At 37.8% G+C, this 19,887-nt stretch overlaps 2 protein-coding genes and 1 pseudogene across 3 annotated transcripts in view; 2 read left to right on the top strand and 1 right to left on the bottom strand.

Moving 5' to 3' along the window:
- Positions 1–1,631, bottom strand: part of LOC125860717 (cysteine-rich receptor-like protein kinase 10) — a 4,234-nt gene extending 2,603 nt beyond the window's left edge. The window contains exons 1-2 of one of the 2 annotated variants that reach the window (XM_049540734.1): positions 780–1,631; positions 302–382 (exon numbers count right to left, since the gene is read on the bottom strand). In XM_049540734.1, the coding sequence (XP_049396691.1) occupies positions 302–382; positions 780–1,584 (886 nt within the window). In that variant the 5' untranslated portion in view covers positions 1,585–1,631. Of the gene's footprint in view, positions 1–301; positions 425–779 lie in introns of both variants that reach the window. The other variant, XM_049540733.1, reaches the window with a different exon arrangement.
- Positions 1,622–2,891, top strand: LOC125858668 (uncharacterized; annotated as a pseudogene).
- An 11,046-nt stretch (positions 2,892–13,937) lies between these two features.
- On the top strand, positions 13,938–14,527 carry LOC125858667 (uncharacterized). Its single transcript, XM_049538496.1, has 2 exons — positions 13,938–14,084; positions 14,147–14,527. Exons 1-2 carry the CDS (start codon positions 13,938–13,940, stop codon positions 14,525–14,527), a joined length of 528 nt encoding a protein of 175 aa, XP_049394453.1.
- The last annotated feature ends 5,360 nt before the right edge of the window (positions 14,528–19,887 follow it).

The following is a 19,887-nucleotide window of genomic DNA, read 5'->3' as shown; positions in this document are numbered from 1 at the left end:
CCCCCCCACCCCCCCACCAAAAAAAATTAAGTTTATTTTTAAAACATATTTTCAATTTCAATTCAAAAATTATTTTCTACTCTCTAGTAAAAAAAAAAAGAAGTGATATTTTCTCAAAAATAATTTTCGTTCATAAATCAAACACTAAAAAATCTTTTCCGAAAAATATTTTCTACTCACCTACCAAACATGAGAAAATAAATCAAAAATCTACTTGTTTTCCAGGAAAACATTTTCCTTCATACCAAACACACCCTATAACTATTTTCTTTTCAATCCAAAATGCCAAAGGAAAATTTACCTTTCTCTGTTCGTCTTCTTCTTTTTACAAGGTAAAAGCAAGTTCCTGCCAGTACAACAGCTAAAATTGCTAGTGTAACACCTATAATGATACTGATAAGCTTTGTCTTTGAAGTATTTTTGCCTGAAAAAAAATAGTTGATCAATTAAAAGTTGAATTCAACTGTTACTTCGTGATGTGTTAAAGTATGTGTGACTATCTTATCTACAAGTTGGAGAAATTATATTTGATACATGCACACTAATCATTCAGCCATAACTCTATTAGTAGATGATTTTCTTTGAGGGTGTGCGCCAAAAACTTAAACGACAAACATTTGATATGGACCATGTAGTATATGATTATGATTAAAAAGCTTTTAATATACATTTCAAGTAATTAGTTTAATGTGAGAAACAGTACCTCCATATAGATTTCTGGGAAATTTGGCTTCAGAGTAAAATTAAAGCATGTAATTAACTTATAGAAGATCGCATACCTTGGTCTTCGTTCCCCTGGCTGGTCAATGGCGGTAAACTGGTGTGGAGTTGATATAGCTCGTACCTTAAATTGCAGCTTGCATGAAGAACTCTGCCTCCTGTTGGTATTTTGGTGTCCAAGAGTGTTATACTCATTTGAGACAAAGTAGTTCTCAGGCAAGTGACACAATCTGGAGCTGACAAATCAGGTAGACACTGCACCATGCCATACAATCTTTGAAAATCGTTAATTTTATCAGAATTGTCAGCATATTTCAGATTGAGACTGACGGTAATAGCTTGAGTGATAACATTATCAAAAATTGCACTCAAATTCCCCATAAATTGTTCTGGCTGTGAAACATTTTGTGCGTCATAGAGGATCCTAGAAACCGAGGTGTCTAACATGGACACGAAAGATGCATTAGAATAGCGGACCAAACACTCATCAAACCATATAATTGCCTGTTTCTTGAGCGGACATTCACGTTGAATCCGCTCTCTTGCCACGTCTATGCAGTTTTTGCAGTCTTTAGGTACAACGTCTCCTCTACAGAGGAATAGTCCATAAACTTTGTCAGGGTCTTCTCCTTCACTGGCTTTTGTATAGATGAAATCACTACCATTATTGTATAGTGATCTGTACAGCAATCGGTTAAGATTTGATTGGAATTTGCTTCTTTCTGAATAATTATTGGGCATTGAACAATCGTAGTATAAGGGATTCACCTGCATCTGTGCTTTGACACCCACAAGCAGTACTGAATGGAGCAACAAAATCAGAATTAATGTTTGGGTAGTGCACAAAACCAAAACCGACGCCATTCTGGACTAAAGTAACTTGCTGTTGAATTATGTCTAAATGATAGGAGAAGGAGAAGAAGATGAATCTGCTCGAAACTACAAGTTTGATTTTTCATGAAAATAATTTTCCCATAACAGTTTCCTTCCCTCCTTCCTACCTACCAATAGTCATTTGACTTTGACAATGACAAATTAATTACAAGGAATAATTGGTCTAGACTGAAAGTGACAGCCAGGGCCGGCAGGCCTTTGCCTTAGGCCACCAGAGGCCCAAATTTTTGTCGTGTTAAATTTTTTATAGAAAAATTAATTATTTATGATAAAAGTATGATCTTTTTTAAAATAAATTATTTTATTCACTTTAACATCTTTTGTATTTTGTTAAAAATAAGAATTAACAGTAAAAAGTGTTGAACAAAGTGAATTATAAACTTTTTTTTTTTATTTCTTATTAAATTTTAGTTTCAAGCATTACTCTAAGCATATTAAAATGAGGTCTACCAAGTCATCAACTTTTTGAGTCAAATTCTATGGTTCTAACTCTTATCTTTATTTAATATTTATCAACTTATTACTTATATCATTATGTTAACAATACATATAATAATTGTCTCGCTTAAAAGATGTTTTTCAATGTTGAATTGATAAAATCTTATTTAAAATTAGTAACGGAAAAAACAATATTAAGTACTAATAACTTTCATCTAAATAGTGTTAATATTTTATTTTTTTTAATAAATACGTATGAAGTGTATTTATATTTTAGGCCGCGAATTGAAATTTCACTTTAGGCCCTCAATTATGTTGAGCCTCCCCTGGTGGGGTGGCATTGGGGAAGAAGTAATTTTAAGTAGGTTAAATGTAAATCAATAACTTGTAGAATTTACGCAGGTGCTTCAATGGCAAAATCATTCGGTGCCCTGAAGAGAGTCGGATTAGGGAAAGAAGATTATCACTTCTGGAAGCAAGTGGGAAAGGTTCTGCTCTGCACTTACACTCTGTTTGGTGTGGAATGAAACTTCGCCGCTTGGTTGGTGGAACCTTAAAGCCACGGCCAAAGGAAGAAAAAGAATTAGCACATCTTTACCAACGCCGGAAATTTCCATATCCAGGTGACGACAAGGCCATGGAAGAATTCGTTGCCAAAGGTTGGATGATTGGGACTACCATTGGTCCCAAGGGAATCATTGAATCTGATAAAGATTTACAATTATGAGAAAGCATTGCAGGATAAGAAAGTTGACCAAGAAGCTTTCAAGCTATGGACGAGGATGAGGAATGAGGTCATTTCTGAGCTTCAAGTGAAAGGGTTTGAGCCTTTGAGGTAGGGTGAGTGAATATAGTTAATTACAGTTTAATCGGATTTGCATACCTTAATTGCGCATTTTGTGCCTTGCAAATTTGTGTATTTTGTAGTTGGATGTTTAATGTGGGGAATTATGGAACAAGGTTTTAAGAATTTGTACTTTATTTCTTCCTCAAATATATGCTTTTATATAAAATATTTTTTTACCTTTTAATGTTGGACCTGGTACGGTTGCAAATTTGCAATTGAGAAATAGAATTATTATTATTTTTTTATTTTATTTTTACGTGGGTACCTCTTTGTTAGGGGAAAACTACAGATCTAATTGTGAAACTATTTATCTAAATTGGACTCAATTCAAATTATTTATCCTCAATAAATTTACGATCCAAAATATTTATCCGCTTACCTTTTCTCTTATTTCACGCATGATGTTACCATGACATCAACATCACTACTATGGATTAATCCTCTGTGACACTTTGTTGGTATATTGATAGCATAGCAATATCATATAAGACTGAGCTTAATCCTTTGTGATATGTCATATCCTATCGGTATTGGTATCTGGTGGAGGATGCACTGGTGTCTCATATGTTTTAATCGAAAAGGGAAAAGACATAGATTCCCCCCTAACTTGTACCGAAAAATCAGTTACACGTTTAAACTATCATGACGATCCATTACACACATTTACTACTTAAAAGTGAATTTAATACCACCCTGGGGAGTGTAACACCGCTCTTACAATATGTGGTGTATTACACTAGCTGTCACATCAGCGATACGTCAGCGCCATGTCAGAAATTATAATTTTTTTATATCCTTTTTGTTTTTTTCTTTATTAATTAACTTTTTTTTTGCTAGCTATATTTTACACTAACTAATTTCTAATTAATTAGTGAAATTCTCTAATAATTATATCTTCTTCATAACAAAATTGCAAAGAAGAAGCTTTCTACAATGGCCGCCAAGAAAACTTTCTGAAATTCAAAGTTGATTCGTATAGTGAAAGAATTTCTTCCGTTCCAAAATGAATCACAAGAAGACTGCTTCCGTTCCTTGACCATGAAATCGAGCTTCCAATTGCAAATATTTTTCAGATTCGGACATTTTTTTTCTTTTTCTATGTCCTTCATGGAGGTTTCTTAAAAGATAGGAATAATAGGAAAATAATTTCCTTCCCCATTTCAATCGATCGCCTATCTTGTTTACTTAAAAAAAAATTCACCATAGCTCCACGACTGAAAAACCCCCAAAATTATACCCCGCCGATGACGTGAACAAACACAAATTAAAACCCACAAATCATAAGTCACCTAGTACTGTAATAGGTCATCATGATAGTTTAAGTGTGTAACTGACTTTTCAGTACAAGTTCAGGAGAATCTATGCATTACCCAATCAAAAACTCATTTATTGATGTCATCATAGTATATATATATATATATATATATATGCTCTAATGACATCGAGGAGTAACTTGATAATGTTTTTACTGAAATAATATTTCTTCCTCTTTGATACCATTAGAGTATATATGTACATTGATGGTATCAAGCATCAATTTAGCTAGCTCTCTTCCTCCTTAATATCATTAGACTATATATACACTTTGATGTATATTCCAGGTATCCTACCTTTTTTTTTTTCTTTACAAAATTTCACACTGGACTGACTGTAGTAGCTTGAGTGATAAAATTATCAAACACTGCACTCAAATTCCCCATAAATTATTCTGGCAATAAAACGTTTTGTGTGTTATACAGGATCCTAGAAACCAAACTGTCTAACATGTGTTGGGTATATAACAAAAGTTAATGGAAAATGGAGGGAAGATAAAAAGATAGAAACTTGAAAAGTTCTCTTATGCTTTAGTAAAAAGGCATTTCTCCCTCATTGGTGGTGGAAAGAAAAATAGAAGGGTTTAAATAGAGAAACACTTCTATTAGTTGCTAAAAGGGTTGGAAAGAGAGACCCCCTCGCGCTGTTGTCGTCGCACGCTCGGCTCGTGTAACATCTCGCATATTTGAAATAACTAGGACGAAGCAAATAATTGGAAATAGTCATTTTTGGAAAAAATGAAAATCTGGAAATTTTGTTAAGTTAGAATGAGTTGAGTTTTGGTCAACTTCAAACGGTCATAACTTCTAGTTCAGTATGAGTTAGGTGTACCTTCAGATATGGTAGGAAATCTCTTGGAATGATCTTTCCAATGCCGCAGAGTTTGTGCTATTCTGAGTTCGTATTAGTGAATTATATTCTTTGGAAGTTTGGGTTGTTCGAAAAAGGAAAGTCTAAAATCGGATTTTAGAAGGGTAGATTGGTCTTTTCCTTACCCAACTTAAGTAATTCGTTTTTAGGAGTTTAATTGGGGTAAAGTCAGATTTTAGTTAGTTTAGAAAAAGTGAATTTCACGCTATGGCTTGGAGAAAGGAGAAAGGAGAAAGGAGAAAAAAAAGTAAGATTCATTAAGATCGTCGAGTTTAGCTTGTGGATTTCGTCAAGAGGTGATCCCTACGAGGTATGTGAGATCACATAGTGTTGGGTTAGTTCACCCACATGCCAATCATGATTCAATTTAGCGAAATGTGTTTGATTTGAAAGTAAATCCTTTGAGTTCTTGATTAAATTCGTTTGAATTCTTGTGGGTTGTTTTGTTGAAGCTTATTGCGCTTTGATTCATGTTTTCAGGTGTAATTTTAGTTTGAATCTAGTACATATTGAGGGTATAAATGATTCTAAGTGTTTGGGGAAAGAACCATTGAAGTTTAGAGGGTTTAGAGATGAAAAATGAGCAAGAAAAGTCGAAGTTCACCTAGACAGGGGCTTGGGGCGTCGCGCCTCTCAGAGCCCCATGAGAGAATCTCTGAACTTTGACCTCTGGGGTGCCACGTCAGCCAAAGTGCCCCAAGTCAGTCTCTGAACTTTGAGGGATGGCGCCCCGCGCCTCTCAGAGCCCCAGGGACACCATTTCTCCCCATTCATTCCCCACATTTTAGTACTTGTTCCTTAGCAATATACCTATCTTTTCTAATTGATTCCAACACTCTAAGGTACATCTAAACATCATGAAATCATCCATAAACATGAGTTCATGAACCTTGAATCCATAATTCAGTTCAAAGAAAGTTAAGCTTAAAGTCAAGAGAAGTTTATAAAGTTTTCAAAAATCCTTCACAAACGCTTTAACTTTGTTTAAAGACTTAAGTTTCAAGATAAGCAAAGAGTAAAGAGTTGAGTTCATTTCTTCAAAAGAAGTATATCGGGACTATGTATTCCCAAAGAGTAAAATGTTTTCACATTTAAACAAGAAAGGAAACCTTGATTTTCAAAGAGCCTTTGAGCCAGTTTTCTTAAAAGAGTAATCGCTTTCTAAATGAAGCAAAAGAGGAAACTATGATTTTCAAGATAGCCTTTGAGCTAAGTTTTTAAGCAATTATCTCAAATCACAGAAAGAAGTATGTTTTTAAACATAAAAGCAAATATCACATTTTTGGGAGTAGTATTGAACACCGATATGGGGGAGAGTTCAGACAACTCACAACCCCCATAAACCATGTAGCCATCATGGGTAGAAAAGGGTCATACTTTTTAGATGATTCCTTTAGTGATTTTTAGCATAGACAAGTATATCCACTTAGTAGTTTAGGTTATATACCCTCGGCAAGGTATAAAACAACCCTGGCAGCGTGAGGCAAAATGATGTATCATCACAATAGCTCTTACGTGATGGTTGTCGGTTAGAGAAACTCCCACATAAGTAATTGTATTTTTAAATACATAGTTTATTTGTATTTTTACATACATCTCAGAGTTACATATATCTTTGCATAAACACAGAGTTGACATCATGTTTTAAACAGTTTTTCTTTATATTGCACTTGTTTTAAACTGCTTTATACTGAAATGAGTTCAGTTATGTTGAGTTGAGTTGAGCCAGGTAAGTTCTTCAAATTCCTTTCAAGCCTATGTTGTGTTTAGCATTTCAGCTCGCATACTCATATATTCAATGTATTGATGACAGTTGGCCTGCATCTTATTATGATGCAGACACAGGTAACTAGGATCGGCATCCAGCGTATCGTTGATCTAATTAGCACTCTAGAGTCAGTTGGTGAGCCTCTTTGCATTCCGGAGGACTCCTTTTTATTGCTTTCAATTATTTTATTAGTTTATTAGGATGGCGTGGGGTTTGTCCCGACATCTATCTCAGTTATTTTAGAGGTTTGATAGACAGTCAGATGTTAGTTCTTTAGTCTTTCATTGTCAGTATCTTATGTTAAGACTTGAGTTTGCCTTAATGGCCAAGTTGAATGTTTCATTATAACATTCTAGTTTATTACATAGACTTGTCTTTGTTGAATTAAGTCTTCCGCTGAGTACATAAGTCAGGCCAAGGATTCGCTTGGGGCCAATAATGGTTCTCGAGTGTCAGTCCCGCCCAGGGTGTAGGCTCGGGGCGTGACAGTTCAGCTTGACTCGGCTCTGTCTCTGGCCCTGGCTTTGGCTTTGGCTTTGGCGTTGGCAAATGATCGAGGCTTTGGCTTTTGCTTTGGCAAATGATCGAGAGATAATTTTTTAGACAAAGTTTGTTTTAATTATTTTATTAATTATTTATTTAATTAAATTAAATGGCCAAAACGTTTCAATTATTTAGTTAATTAACCGAAATGTTCCGACCCGACTCGAATCCGCGCGACCCGTTTTATTTAAAATACTTTCCTATTTTAATTTGAATTTCCCGCCGTTGGAGATGACTGTTCTGAAAGGTTGCAACTTTCAAGAACAACCATGACCGTTTGAAAGGTTACAAACTTTCTGAAATGGTCGTGTAGTTTCTGAAAGGTTACAACCTTTCGAAACCAGTGCATCTTGGCTATAAATACCACTAATTCTTCAAATTTTTTACTTATGAAAAATTCTTATGTCTTCTTCTTCTTCTGCACAAATATTTTTTGTGTACTTTACTGTCGTTAAGTGGTTCGCTGACACCAGAGTTTTGGGTATCAATACATTGGTGATTGAGATCATTTTATCCTGGGAGGACATATTCCAAATCAAACCTCAGATACTAGAGGGGAATAATTTCCTTAAGGGGACACTGTGCATTCAATGGACTTGATCTTCTTCCTATTTTTTTTTCCAAATTCTGGTACGTGTTTACAAATTTTAGTTTTGTTAATTAATTTTTGTTCTATACTGGTTCATTGGAAACTTTGGTAACTTCGTGTTTCTGCAAAGTTTCTGGTAATCAGTATTACTGTTTTTTAAACACAGATTGGCAACAATCTTAAGGAAATTATTATTTATTTTTTAATCTATGTTTTTGGTGAAGACAAAAACCTTCGTGATTTTATACTCCTATTAAGTTTGCAATTTATGTTATTACTTACTAAGTCTGTATCGATTTTTGTTTATCAGAAATGGCAAACAATAATGTTACGGTGGCTATTGCTGCATCAACTTGAACTGATGTACCACCAGCAGAGAAACCGAGAAAATTCTCTGGTGTATATTTCAAAGAATGACATGGGTATTTTTCTGGCTTACCACTCTTGGTTTGCAGAAATTTACCGGTGAGGAAACTCCGGTGCCTGCTGCTGAAATGTCAGACAGAGAAAAATTCATTATTATTGAAGTATGAAAACAGGTAGAGTTCCTGTGTAAGGGATACATTCTGAGTCCTTTAGAGGATGACTTATATAATGTCTATAGTGCAATGACAACTTCAAAAGAATTGTGGGATGCACTTGAGAAGAAATATAAGACAGAAGATACATGCTTGTAAAAGTTTGTGGTCGCAAAGTTTTTAGACTATAAAATGTCAGATAGTAAAACTGTTGGACTACAAATGTAGGAGCTTCAACTTATTTTCCATGATCTGATTGCTGAGGATATGATAGTAAATGAAGCTTTTCAAGTGGCTACAATGATCAAGAAGTTACCTCCTTCGTGGAATGACTTCAAGAATTATCTAAAGCACAAACGTAAGGAAATGAAGCTTGAAGATCTTGTGATTCAACTCAAGGTTGAAGAAGATAACAAAACCGTCGAAAAGAAGTCTCGTAAGAGTTTGACAATAATTGGAGTTAATATTGATAAAGAAGTTCCTACCAAAGGCAAGAGGAAAAAAAAGTCCAATGGATAGAAGTCAGAACATGCCAAGAAGAAATTCAAAGGCAATTGTTACAATTATGGTAAGGCTGGTCATAAGTCTTCTGACTGTCGTGCTCCAAGAAAGGACAAAGACAAAGACAAAGGTAAAAGTCAAGCAAACATCGTGGAAATGATGGAAGATGCAGATGACCTCTGTGCAATGATCTCGGAATGCAACTTAGTTGGAAATCCCAAGGAGTGGTTTCTTGACTCAGGTGCCACTCGACATATTTGCTCTACGAAAGAAGCCTTTGCAACGTACACTCATGCTGAGTTCGATGAATATTTGTTCATGGGGAACACAACAACAGCAAGGATTGCAGGAACTGGAAAAGTAATGTTGAAAATGACATCCGGCAAGGTGTTAACTTTGAACAACGTTCTGCATGTTCCTACTATTAGGAAGAATTTAGTTTCTGTTGCACTGCTCGTTAAGAATGAGTTTAAGTGTATCCTAATTAGTGATAAAGTTGTAATAAGTAAGAATGAGATGTTCTTAGGAAAGGGCTACCTCAATGAGGCCCTCTTCAAAGTGAATGTAATGGTTGTTGATAGTATTAATAAGAATTATGCTTTTGTTTACTTATTGGAGTCAAATGATTAATGGCATGCCCGTTTGGTACATGTTGTTGACACCCAATTTTGACCCTCCCCGATAGGAATTAATTTTCGAGCTTCTTAGATTTCAAACGATTTGGAATAATTATTTTATAAAATTCAAATGTTTTTCAAGATTTTTAAAAGTGATTTAGTTGTCTTCATAACATCCAAAAATACATAGTTCTTATATATTTATTTATATAATTAATATATTTTATAAATATTAAATCATTTCAAAAAGATTTTTTACGTTTTTCAAATTAAATATTCCATTAATTTAGTGTAGTTTGAATTATAGTTATAGTTTTGAGTTAATTAATCTAATTATCTTATTTCGAGTCAGATATTTTATTTCGTTAAAATTAAGAAGCTCGTTAATTAGTTTTTAGTTAATTCATCTTATCTAGATTTTAGTCGAATTTGCAAATTAAATTCATTTGGCTATACTTTACTTTAAACCCATCAAGAGGCCAATTTTGGGCCATTTTCTAGTGACCCAGTTCAGCAATTTGATCCCAACCCCTAGTTAAACAATTCCAGTCCCACTTTGCTTAACTCAGCAGCCCATAAAGAACCCAACACCTAATTCCAATTCCTTTTTTTTTTTCAATTTTCCAGCCGACCCATCCGACCCGACCCACCTTTTGCTTTACAAAAGAAACCCAGAACGCTCCAACGTTTACCTCACATCAGCTCCAAACGCTCACAGAAAATAACAGAGTAACAACAGTCAAACGACGCCCTCAACAATTCCAAGTGGCGTCTTCACAGAGCAATAAGCGATAATGGCAACATAGCGTAATGACGTCAAGTAGACGAAAAGCAGTATGTTGCGTCTCCCTTGTCATCTTCTTCAGACGTCCCTTTCAATTGTACTGTCGCAACAGCAATGAAGGCACACTGAAGCACCGTTATAGCGTGAGATCGCTCCATGTCATCGCTCAAGGACAAGAGAATCGATCCCAATCATCTATCTTGCCATTTCCTCTTCCGGAATGGATTGAATTTTCAGAAAAATGATGTCTTCCCTTGATTGTGAAAGATTTTTTAGTTTGAATTCGAAATGGGCCCTTGAATTCGACATTTTTTTATCTGTTTACCCCCAAGAATTTGGAACCCTAATTTTGCCTATGAATATTCTATTCTCCATTCATTTTTTTTAATTATTCTTCACTGAGAGAAGGGTTGGGAATTCAAAATGGATAAAAAGAACGATACAGTAAAATAGCTATAGGAAATATACTTGAAAGAGAGAAAGAAAGTTAGTTTCCGTCCTTCTAGTTTGATCACCGTCGTTCTTTAAGTTGGTTTGAGTTCTAGTTGCTGCCTAGGATTCTCGTTCGCTGTCATGTTCGTGTTTTGGTAATGAAAGCTCGTTGTCCTCTGATCTTGGGCGTATTTATGCGCCTAATAACCAATTTATCCCATATATATAGCTAGGTTGAGAGGATTTTTAGTAGTCAAAATTAAGTTTTGAGGGTTTTTTTATGTCACTTCTTCTAACCAATATGATTAGATGTTTCAGGGTGAAAACAAAGAAGAACGAGCCAAAATAGAGCACCTGGTCAGAGGTTGGAAAATAGAAGACGAAGTTGCAGAAAAAAAAGGCCAAGAAGCTGGAGAATACACTACGAGGGAGCATCTCCACGTCGCAGAGCTGATATGTGTGTGCAGAAAAGGAACTCCACTTAATTGTGGAGTGCGCGATGGGAGCGCGTCGCGGAGAGGTTTTTCATGTGCGCAACTATAAGCGAGGGAACAGGTCCGCGTCGCGGACCTGGACACCAGAAATTTGCCACGTGTTTTATTTTAGACTATAAATAGTTTAAGTGTGTTATTTTTATAAGGATCCAGTTTTAGAAAGACGAGAGAGGGGCGATTTGGGCAATTTGGCTAACACCTTCTAGGGTTTTTCTTCTACTCCTTCATTTTGGTAAACTCTTTTATGATCCATAAACATTACTTGATGATCTTTTGTTCTATGAGTAACTAAAGTCCCTTATTCTAGGGTTGTAGCTACGATTAATGGTATATTAGTATTTGTTTCTAGCATGAGATGGGATTTCTCGTGATTTATGCTTACATTCTTGTTTAACTATTTTAATGCATGATCAACATTAAAATACACTTGTTGTCTTCTCTTAAACTTGGAAGATGAATAGAGGGATAGACCAAAGAATGTGGGAAGTGTGTTCACTCTAGAGTAAAATTATAGTGTTTTGTATATATGATAGTCTTATACCTATATACCGCGCTTGATTAATATGCAAGAAGATAGCTTAATGCTCCGCCATTGGTTTATGTCTATCCCCGCTCAACGATGTAGTTAGGCTGTCATGGTGGTAGGCGATTAGAGGTTAGGAGATCATGATCGTAAAATGAACCTTGCAAATCTATAATGAGGTTAGTTTGTCTAATGCTAGGATAAATTAATAATATGCCGGAAATCGGGTTATGCTGCAACCCTAGATTACTTTCTCATATTGTGAAATTCTCTTGTTTGAAACTGTTTGATTGTAGTACTTAATTTTTTGAGATTGTTCAACTTAGTAATTATAATCAAATCTCTAAAATTGTTTGTCACATAAGTAAATTTATTTTAGACATAACAAAGTTGTTGTCTGTGATTTGAAGTCCCTTAGGTTTGATAATCCGGGTCGAAAGAGTCGTTGTTCTGCTTGAGTGACCACGTGCACTTGCGCGTGCTTTTGGATGCAACAAGTTTTTGGTGCCGCTGCCGGGGACTTTAAAATCGACAGATATCTAATTTTTTAGGGTCTAAACTATTTGTACAAGTGTTGACAACTTGATCTTGGCTCTTCATTTCGCAGGTTATGTCAGGTTTGCACACTGGAAGGCGACCAGGACTTGGTAGAGCCTTTAGCTGAACCGGAGAAATTTCTTCGTTACCGGAGAAGGCAAAGAAGACTCACTTATCCTGTTCCTCTTATGGCTAGTGAACTAGAAACTTCAGAAGAAATTAAGGATCAAGACCCACCGGTAGTGATGACAGAAATGAAAATGAGGGATGTGGCAATCCCACAAACCACAAATGTTGCCTCAAGTATTCAGAAACCTGCACCTGGTGGGATATTTAAATTGAAGCAGAACATGGTGCAACTATTGCACACAAACGGGCAGTTCAATGGTCTATCTCATGAGGACCCACGAGTACATATCCAGAATTTCCTCGAGATCAGTGACACATACACTCAAATTGGAGTGAACGTTGATTATGTGAGGCTCACATTATTCCCCTTTTCTCTGCTGGGGAAGCAAAAAGATGGTTGAACTCTAAGCCCGCAAATTCTATAACAGCTTGGGATGATCTTGCCCAAAAGTTTTTGATGAGGTTTTTTCCATCCGGTAAAACAGCCAAGTTGAGAAGCGACTTATTAAGCTTCCGACAGAAAGGAGGGGAAAACTTGTACCAGGCTTGGGATAGGTTTAAGTCCCTGCTGTTAAATTGTCCACATCACCATCAAGCTAACGAAGTGTTGGTCCACACCTTCACTGAAGGGTTGGAACCAAACACAAAAATTTTACTTAATTCTACCGTAGGTGGACAAGCCTTGGAGAAGACATATGCTAAGTTGTTTACATTGCTTAATAGAATTTCACAGGGTAACCCTGAGTGGAACGGCGGAGGAGCTAATCAGGTTGTACAGAAGACTGTTGAAATGTTGGAAATGAATGCAGTGACAACTTTGTCGGCACAGATCGCAGCAATGCAGAATGTGATAACTACTCATTTCAGCAACATGTCACTAAGACAACAACAAGCCCAAGTTGATATGGTACATCAACCACAAGCTTGGTGTGAAGTATGTGGAGATGGAGATCACAGAGCTGAGGTATGTGGAACAAACCCAGACTCTGTTCATTTTGTAGGTAATGCTCAACGAGGAGGAAATCACCAAAGCTATGGAAATAACTACAACCTGAGCTGGCGGAACCACCCAAACTTTTAATAGGGTGGCAATTAAAACCAACATCAAGGACAAAACCAATACAGATCGCAGAGTAGTGGACAACAGTACCATCAGCAAAACCATGGTAATCAACAGGCTGCCAAGCAAAGTGATATGAGTGTGGAGGACATGCTAAAACAAATCATGGCGGATCAAGCTAAATTGGCAACAGATGTTCGAAACAATTAATTGGCGACTGAAAATTTGGAGAAGCAGTTTGGGCAGTTTGCTAGTGCCCAAATTCCCGACCACAAGGGGGTTTGCCGGGAAATACAGACTCAAATCCAAAGTAGGTAAATGTTGTGAGTACTCTGAGCGGTCGTCCATTAGAGGAGTTGATGCCAAAGGAAAAAGTAGCTGAAGAAAAAGGAACACATGTAGATGAAGCAAAACCAAGTGAACAAAAGGTGAATGAGGAATCAAAAATAAAACCACCTCCTCCTTTCCCACAGAAATTCAAGAAACAAAAAGAGGAGAATGTTTTGGTAAGTTTTTTGAATTGCTTAAATAGGTACATGTTAACTTGCCTTTGATAGATGTGTTGCAGGGCATTTATAAGTTTGCCAAATATGTGAAAGATGTGGTAGCCAACAAGAGTAGATTAGCTGAGTATGCAACAGTAGCACTCATGGAGGAGTGTAGTTCTAGGATCCAAAATAGGCTCCCAATTAAGTTAAAAGATCCAGGGAGTTTCACTGTGCAGATACAAATTGGCAAATGTGTTGAGGCAAGAGATTTGTGCGATTTGGGTGCAAGTATCAATTTAATGCCTACTTTCATGTTTCTCAAATTGGGACTAGCAAGACCCAAGCCCACAACCATTATGTTGCAGTTAGCGGACCTTTCGATGTCAAGGCCAGATGGCGTTATTAAAGATGTTTTGGTTCAAGTGGGAACTCTGATTTTCGCTTGTCATTTTGGATTTTGAGCCTAACCCAGAGGTCCCATTTATTTTGGGACGCCCATTTCTAGCAACCAAAGGTGTATTAATTGATGTGGCGACCGGTAGACTCATAATGAGGGCTCATGACAAGGTCGAGGTATTTGATGTTTACAAGGCAATGAAGTTGCCTACAATATATGAAGAGTTGTCTGCAATTACAGTCATTGATGAGGCAATGGCAGCTAAATATGTTGAAGCCCAAGACTCTTTAGAGAAAGTGTTACTTGGGCAAGACATTGAGGGAGATGTTGAAGCTCAGGAGTTAGCTAACGTCCTAAATGTCCCGAATGTAAGTATGTTTCGCAAGTTTGTGGAGCCATTAAATGGAGTCCTGGGACCACCTCCCAAGCCTTCGATTGAGGAAGCACTAAAGTTGGAGTTAAAGGCACTCCTTTCTCATCTCAAGTATGCATTCTTAGGTGCTAATAAATCCTTACATGTTATCATTTCTTCTGCCTTGTCCGAATTGCAGGTTGAGGCATCTCTGAAAGTATTGCGGAAGAGAAAAAGGGCGATAGGCTGGCAGATGGCTGACATACATGGTATCAGCCCAACTTTATGCATGCACATGATATTCATGGATGAAGGGCACAAGTCAATTGTGCAACCGCAGCGCAGGCTAAACCCAATAATGAAAGATGTGGTGCGCAAGGAGGTGATCAAATGGCTAGATGCGAGTATTGTCTATCCAATTTCGGACAGTAAGTGGGTCAGCCTAGTTCAGTGCGTGCCTAAAAAGGGAGGCATAACGGTGATCACCAATGAAAGAAATGAGTTGATTCCAACCAAGACAGTGACAGGATGGCGAATATGCATGGACTACAGAAATTGAATGAAGCCACCAAAAAGGATCACTACCCGATCCCTTTTATTGATCAGATGCTGGACAGGTTAGCCGGACAAGAATATTATTGTTTCCTGGATGGCTATTCAGGATACAACCAAATTGTGGTGCACCAGAGGATCAGGAGAAAACTACATTCACTTGCCCATATGGGGCATATGCTTTCAAGAGAATGTCGTTTGGGCTATGTAATGCTCCAACCACCTTCCAAAAGTGCATGATGGCTCTCTTCCATGATATGGTTGAAGATTTTGTGGAAATATTCATGGATGACTTCTAAGTATTTGGGGAGTCTTTTGACAGGTGCTTAGAAAATTTAGACAGGGTACTGGCTAGATGCAAGGAAACTAATCTCGTCCTAAACTAGGAAAAATGTCATTTCCTAGTGAAGGAAGGGATTGTGTTGGGCCATAAGGTGTCAAAGAGAGGGTTGGAAGTTGATCGTGCCAAAGTGGAAGTAATTGAAGAGCTATCTCCCCCAATTTTTGTTAAAGGGATGCGAAGTTTTTTGGGTCATGTTGGTTTCTACAGGAGATTCATCAACGATTTCTCTAAGATTGCAAAACCCATGTGCAGTTTCCTAGAGAAGGAGATGAAATTTGTATTTGATGAACAATACATGCAAGTTTTTGAAGCTTTGAAGAAGAAGCTGATAGAAGCTCCAATCCTAACTTCCCCAAATTGGGAGTTTCCTTTTGAGCTGATGTGTGATACAAGTGATGTGGCTGTGGGAGCAGTGTTGGGGCAAAGGAAAAGGAAGGTGTTTCCATCAATATATTATGCAAGCAAAACACTGGATGCAGCCCAAACCAACTACACAGTGACTGAAAAAGAAATGCTAGCCTTGGTCTATGTTTTTGACAAGTTTAGATCTTACCTGGTAGGTACTAAAGTTGTTGTTTATACTGACCATGCAGCTATCAGGTACTTGTTCAACAAGAAGGATGAAAAGTCGCGGTTAATCGGGTGGATTCTATTGCTACAAGAGTTTGACATTGAGATCAAGGATCGAAGAAGTTCTGAAAACCAGACTGCAGACCCACCTGTCAAGATTAGAGAGTTCGTCAAATGTGGGAGAGCAAGGTCAGATTAGGGAGGAATTCCTTGATAAACAACTATTGGCGCTAAAGGTGAATAAACTACCATGCTATGCTGACATTGTTAATTATTTAGTTAGCGTATTGTTTCCACCAGGTGCAACCACACATCAAAAGAAAAGGCTCATTTATGATGCTCGGTTCTACATATGGGATGAGCCTTATCTCTTCAAGCAAAGGCCGGACAAAATGATGAGGAGGTGTGTTCCTGAGTCCGAAATAAGACAAGTGATGGATAGTTGCCACTCGTCTGCATATGAGGGTCATCATGGAGGTGAGCGCACTGCGGATAAGGTGTTTCAATCAGGTTTTTTCTGGCCTACGTTGTTTAGAGATGCTGCAGGTTATGTGAAAAGTTGTGATCAATGTCAGAGAATGGGGTCTATTTCCAAACGACAAGAGATGCCTTTGCACAACATCTTGGAGGTTGAAATATTTGATGTCTGGGGGATCGACTTTATGGAGCCATTCCCTCCATCGAATGGAAATCAGTACATATTTGTGCCTGTGGACTATGTGTCAAAATGGGTTGAGGCAGTGGCGTTGCCAACCAACGATGCTAAAGTGGTATTGAAGTTTCTGAAGAAGCACATCTTCACTCGGTTTGGAACTCCTAGAGCAATAATCAATGATGGAAGGACACACTTCATAAATCAATTGGTGAAGAATATCTTAGCTATGGAGTCAGAAACAAGGTAGCTACATCATACCACCCTCAAACTAGCGGCCAGGTAAAAGTGTCAAACAGGGAAGCGAAGAAGATTCTATAGAAAACAGTGAATGCCTAACAAAAAGATTGGGCAATGAAGCGTGATGATGCATTATGGGCATACATGATCGCCTATAAGACCCCAATAGGGACTTCTCCCTATCACCTGGTGTTTGGTAAAGCGTGTCACCTTCTAGTTGAATTAGAACATCAGGCTTACTGGGCAATAAAGAAGTTGAACCTGGACCCAGAACTAGCAAGGAGAAAAAGGATGGGTCAGCTACATGAATTAGAGGAATTCAGGCTCCATGCTTATGAAAATGCTAAGTTTTATAAGGAGAAGACTAAACGATGGCATGATAAGCATATTGTGCCTCAAATTTTTGAGTCTGGGCAAAAGGTATTATTGTTTAACTCTAGTTTGAGGTTGTTTCCGGGTAAGTTGAAGTCAAAATGGAGCGGACCATTTGAGGTGGTGCGCAGGACCGACCACGGCGCTGTAGAGTTATGGAATAAAGGAAAGCAATCCACGTTTATTGTGAATGGACAAAGGGTGAAACATTACTTCAGACAAGAGGTGATTCGAGAGGAAGAAAGTTTGGAGTTGAGCAATAAATAATGGGGAGCTGAGTCGTGCGGCGACGTTAAATCAAGCACTACTCGGGAGGCAACCCAAGACTTTGTATTTTAGAAAATAGTCTCGTTGCATTTTATTTGAATAGGCTAGTTGGTTTAATTTTAGTTATAGGTTAGTGCAGTAATCTTAAAAGTTGTAATTTGTAATTTAAAAAGCAAAAGCAAACAATTTTTGGGGCGAGAAAATAGTGAAGTATGCGACCTCACCGCGTCGCGGACTTGTTTCTGCAAGAGAACAACCCTAAGCAAAATTTGGGTGTGTAAACCAGTGGAGTCCGCGACAGGAGCGCGTCGCGGACTTGTTCCCTCCATGTGATGGATGCCCCAAGCAAAGCTGCGAAAAAAAAATAAAAATCATGGCATGTTCGCGACAGCTTAGCGTCGCGGACCTGGTGAGTTTTTCGGGTAGTTTTCAATTCCAAAGTCGGATTTTACCCGACTAATTGGGTAAAAACCCGACCCCCGTTCCTTTTTACTCCCCAAATCCATCTCTTTCACCCCATTTTCCTTGATTAATTGTTTTCTCCTCCTTTCCCCTTCATCCCTAACTCCTTCCAAGATCAAATCTGTGTCGCAAAGTGGAAATTTCTCCCCAAGTTCTTCACTTTTTGTGGGTCTAAGCACGCAAGGTATGTGTCCTAATATTTTATTTCCTTCGTTGGAATGATTCACGAAAGTAGGGCTAGTCTTTATGCGCGTGATGGATAAGCTCTTGTGATGCATTTAAATTGTTACCCATTTGTGGTTTTCTGCTCCTTTATGGCTATGGTTGATGGGAAAATTTTGTTGGAGTTCACTGGGATGATTTTATTGAGGAAAACTTTTTGGGAAATTAATAATTAAGGGGTTGTGAATTCTTGAGTAGCAACTTGGTAATGGGGAAAGTAATTAAAACAAAAGAATGGGTGCTGGTTCGAATTCTTGAGTAGAATCTGAGATGTTTGGGTTTGTATATTTGGGCTGGGGTGATTTATGTGAATCATATGCTGAAAATAACATTAGAAAGCCTGAGTACCGTGTTGTTTGTGATGTTGTGCTCGAAAGTAGGTGTGGGGTGGCCCTCTATTATTGAGTCTCATTAACTTGATATGAGTTTTGTCTAATTGCAGGTTACCATGTCTAGCACACAAAGGTCGGGCAAAACGGTAGCGTCTAACACCCGTAAGAGAGTAAGAACGGGCACCACAATTCCCCCAGCACCCGCAATCCCAAGAGGACAAACTCAGCGCTACAGGGCCAAGGCTGTCACATCGGAGGGCAAGAAGTGGTACAAGTCACACACGAAAGCCAAGTGCTTCTCGGATGTGATACTTGATGATGTCAACCTGGATAGAGAGTTTCCACACATTATGTGTCGCCTACAAGAGCTTCACATGGGTTTCATCTTTCAAGATCCATCAGAGTGTAATGTTAGTGTGGTGCGGGAATTTTATGCAAATTAAAAGCCCGATGCCCGTTCTCAGTTTGTGACAGTAAGGGGTGTGGAGGTCCCTCTGACACCTGCATCGCTAAATCAACTCTTAGGGACTACAGATGCCCCTTCGGATGTCCTCACATGGATTAATATCAGTTCTACGTATCAGCAGATTCAACATACTTTGTGTGGAACACAGTTGTCACGACCCGGGAGCACCCCCTAGTCGTAACCGGCGTACTCGACCTCGAAGAGGTCTAATACAAGCCTCTTAGCATTCATTCATCGCATAGACACTAAAACCATAAGGAATTTAAAACTTTCTTTACCAAGAAAACATTGCAAAAAAAAAAATAGCAAGCGGAAGACTTTCTAGACTTTATACATGATGTCTCAAACCATCTAATACCTTAGAGTACAAAATTCGGGACTAATCCCGTACACAACTTAAACAATACTAAAAAGACATAAAAGAACATATTGGGTATTGTCCTCGAATCTATGAGGACTCACCAAGTCTTCATCTTCAACACTTAGAAACCTATCAAAGCCATGACATGTCATCATCTCCAAATCCCTACACTTTAGTCCAAAAAGGGAAAGAAAGGGGTTAGCACAATTAAGTACTAAGTATGGAGACCATGC

The sequence above is a fragment of the Solanum stenotomum genome, chromosome 3 (genome assembly GCF_019186545.1).
Source record: "Solanum stenotomum isolate F172 chromosome 3, ASM1918654v1, whole genome shotgun sequence".
Lineage (NCBI taxonomy): Eukaryota > Viridiplantae > Streptophyta > Magnoliopsida > Solanales > Solanaceae > Solanum > Solanum stenotomum.
The sequence above is the reverse complement of the archived record's forward strand: the minus strand, read 5'-3'. Positions and strand labels throughout refer to the sequence as shown.